The following is a 3,360-nucleotide window of genomic DNA, read 5'->3' as shown; positions in this document are numbered from 1 at the left end:
CCCTGCTCATTAATGAGAGATACAGCCCAGGTGTTGTGAGGGTGTGGTGCTGGAGGACCACGAGCTCTCTGCATGGGTAGTGGTGTAGGAACTGGCAGCTCTCTGACTTTGGCTGTGTGATGGAAACGTGTAATTATGAGTCTTGGATAAGAGGATCTAGAGCAGGACTTAATGCAGTTCTTCAACTGACAAGATGTCTAAATTCCTTAGTGCCAGCATAGTGTTTCTATAAATGCTGTTTTTTTTTGTTTGTTTGTTTGTTTGTTTTTGAGAGAGAGAGAGCATGCTGAGCATGACAGCTTTTTGAATATTTCCCATTACATCTTTGCTGCCTGTCTCTATTGGAATGTGTGTTGTCCATAGTGACAAAAGAGGTTTATATTTATATTTTTCAGAACCTTTAACCTGAAGAACTAAATCTTCCCATTTTGAGGGGTTTCATACATCATTAGGATTATTCACTAAATTCCTTTTTGAAATCCTTTATCCAGTGACATTAATGGGATCTCATTGGAGGTCTTAATTTCACCATAGGTCTTTATATTTGCATTAACATGTAGCCAGGAATATGATAGAGTGAAGTCTCCAAGCAAGCTACAAAGCCAATATCACTACAGAAGAGAATGGTATTTGCTATCTTGATCTTTCACATGAAATATGACTTCCTTTGTCTTTTTCTATGATTTGTTTCATACAGTTTTCTTCAGCCTCCTAAGCCACTTTCATCGCTGAGCACGATGCGGGATGGGAACTGGAGAGATGGCTGCTATTGATGAAGGATGCCCATGAACATTGAAAAATAAGTAACATGGATTTCATTACCCAGCTGGCTGGGTAACGATGACTTGGGAAAGGAGGGTCATGCAGTATTATTTCCCCTGCGATTTTATTATGTAAACATCCATAATGCAATGCCATTTTCTAAAAAATGAACATCTTATCAAATACTGAATATTGCACTTAAATCGGTTACCTGAACAGCTGCATTGTTATCAGACTAACAGTGGCAGTGTTATCACACAGAACTGAAGTATTATATATGTGAAAAGTACCAGAATATTTCCTCTGAAAGAACTTGGAGCTAATGCTTTTGGGGCAGCTTTGCCATACTGAAATTCTAAAATCATTTATTCTTTGTAAAGGCATCATGCATTTATTTTGAATTTGGAGGGGACTTAATGTATGTGCTTAATTTTTTATTTTTTTTAGTGCTTCCTGTACATTTTGTTTTATATACTTGAGTTCATTTAAACTTGCCTGAATCTTGAACAACAGAGAGATAAATTAACTTTTCTGTGCCATAAATAATATTTTTGGGGTAACGTACTTTTTTAGCGCTAGGAACATATCTTACAAAATCATACCATTGGCAATACAAAGCAGTATATTTATGTTGCAGAAGCACAAAATAAGTAGCATTCACTGGAAACTGCCATCCAGCAGGGTCAGCATGGTTTTGTTGGTCTTTCACCGTTTGTTCAATTGTTAATTTATTGTCATAGTGTTTTGTATTTAAAATGGCAGCATAAGTCACGTTGCACTTACCAAGATACAGTGATCTCTACAACTATGTTTGGTTTTCAATACTTTATTACAAAGAATAAAATTGTAATGTTTTATTAACAGTTGCTTATGAAAAAATGAGTTTTAATGTGAATAAATCTTTTTGATAGATCTTTTACAAAGTCAAATTGCACTAATCAATGCTTTCTTATAATGGCATATGACCTAATATTTGATTACAACTGTGTATACTGCTGTTTTGGAATGTTTCAGAAATAAAGAATCTATTTCAGCAATAATGCTGTTCTTGAGTGTGCAATGTAAACATTGTCAGAATTTAGTACTTGACTTAACTGCTGGAGTTCTTGTTACTTAACATCTATATTATGCTGTATTTTTGCAATTAGTAACTAAGTTCATCTTAATTGTTTTATTTCTTTATTTCTTTATTTATTTATTAAATCAAGTTATGAAGCCATAATTTTCATGGAAGACAGGTAAGTGTTGTTTTTAAATCAGTCTTACTATAATGTGTTTTATTGTTGTTTTTATTTTGTTTTGTTTTGTTTTCCAAGTTAATGTTCAGATTCTGCAAGTGCAAATGTGACTTGCAATGTACCAAGCCTTTCTTTTGCCATGGATTTATCTCTGAATTTGCTTGGGGACCTGTTTTTATTAAAAGGGCAAACTAAAATGAAAAACAAAAGGTAAGAATTTAGTGGTAAGTAAAACCTATATTGTGGTGATATGTGATTGTATATAAGTGCAGTAATACCTCTCTACAGCTTAGTACTGTTTAAAAGAGATTAAAAATTAATTTTTCACACTTTAGTCCTTTTAATCCAGTTAAAATTAAACAAACAAACAAACAAATAAACAAAAAAGTAGAATCATTGAGAAGGTTATCAAGAAATATTCCAGCATGGAAATTGTCTCTGCACAGATAAGTATTTCAGCACATATGCATGGAACTCATCTTGTTCATAAGAAACTTTTATTGGAAAAAATTACTGTTGCTTACAGAAATCAGTCATTTCTTAGACAACCTTAGTTATCTTGAACAATTTATTTTGCTTGCAGACCAATCGTGGCAGGGATGTAGAGGCAGCTCTGGCATTGCTTTATTATTTGCCTGGGACAAGGAGAACTACAGAACCTGCATTTACCCTGGGGCCTCCAGCACAAGAAGGAAATTGGGGCAGGTCCAGAGGAGGGCCACAAAAATGTTCAGAGGGCTGGAGCACCTCTCCTATGAAGACAGGCTGAGAGAGCTGGGCATTTTCAGCCTGGAGAAGAGAAAGCTCGAGGGAGACCTAATAGTGGCCTTCTAGTATCTACTCTTTGTCAGGGATTGTACTGACAGGACAAAGGGTAAAGGTTTTAATTTAAAAGAGGGAAGATTTAGATTAAATATAAGGAAGACATTCTTTACTCAGAGAGTGGTGAAGCACTGGCACAGTTGCCCAGAGAAGCTGTGGATGCCCCATCCCTGGAGGTGTTTGAGGCCAGGCCAGAATGGGGCTTTGAGCAACCTGGTCTGGTGGGAGGTGTCCATGTCCATGGCAGGGGGTTGGAACTAGGTGATCTTTAAGGTCCTAAGGTCCCTTCCAGTCCAAACCATTGTATGATCCTATGACTTTAACCTACATTAAACACAGACAAATTCTTTCAGTTTATAATTTTTGTCTGGCACAAGCAGTGCTTAAGCAGAGCTAACCCATCTAAACTGACCCTATAACCACGCTGTGGCTCTCAGCTTATCAGAGTGCATATTATTTTAAACAACAGTTTGTACTGTGCATTTGCATCTGTGCAGTTCCCAAATGAATAAACTCTCGTGACTTCTGGTGCTAGGGA

General features: G+C 36.4%; 1 protein-coding gene across 1 annotated transcript in view; it reads left to right on the top strand.

Annotated features, from left to right (window-relative positions):
* Positions 1-1,732, top strand: part of SLAIN1 (SLAIN motif family member 1) — a 49,568-nt gene extending 47,836 nt beyond the window's left edge. The window contains exon 7 of the mRNA XM_032207753.1: positions 698-1,732. Coding sequence (XP_032063644.1) covers positions 698-773 — 76 coding nt within the window. The 3' untranslated portion in view covers positions 774-1,732. The remainder of the gene's footprint in view (positions 1-697) is intronic.
* The last annotated feature ends 1,628 nt before the right edge of the window (positions 1,733-3,360 follow it).

The sequence above is a fragment of the Aythya fuligula genome, chromosome 1, assembly GCF_009819795.1.
Source record: "Aythya fuligula isolate bAytFul2 chromosome 1, bAytFul2.pri, whole genome shotgun sequence".
Classification (NCBI taxonomy): domain Eukaryota; kingdom Metazoa; phylum Chordata; class Aves; order Anseriformes; family Anatidae; genus Aythya; species Aythya fuligula.
This window is presented reverse-complemented; position numbering and strand designations above follow the sequence as displayed.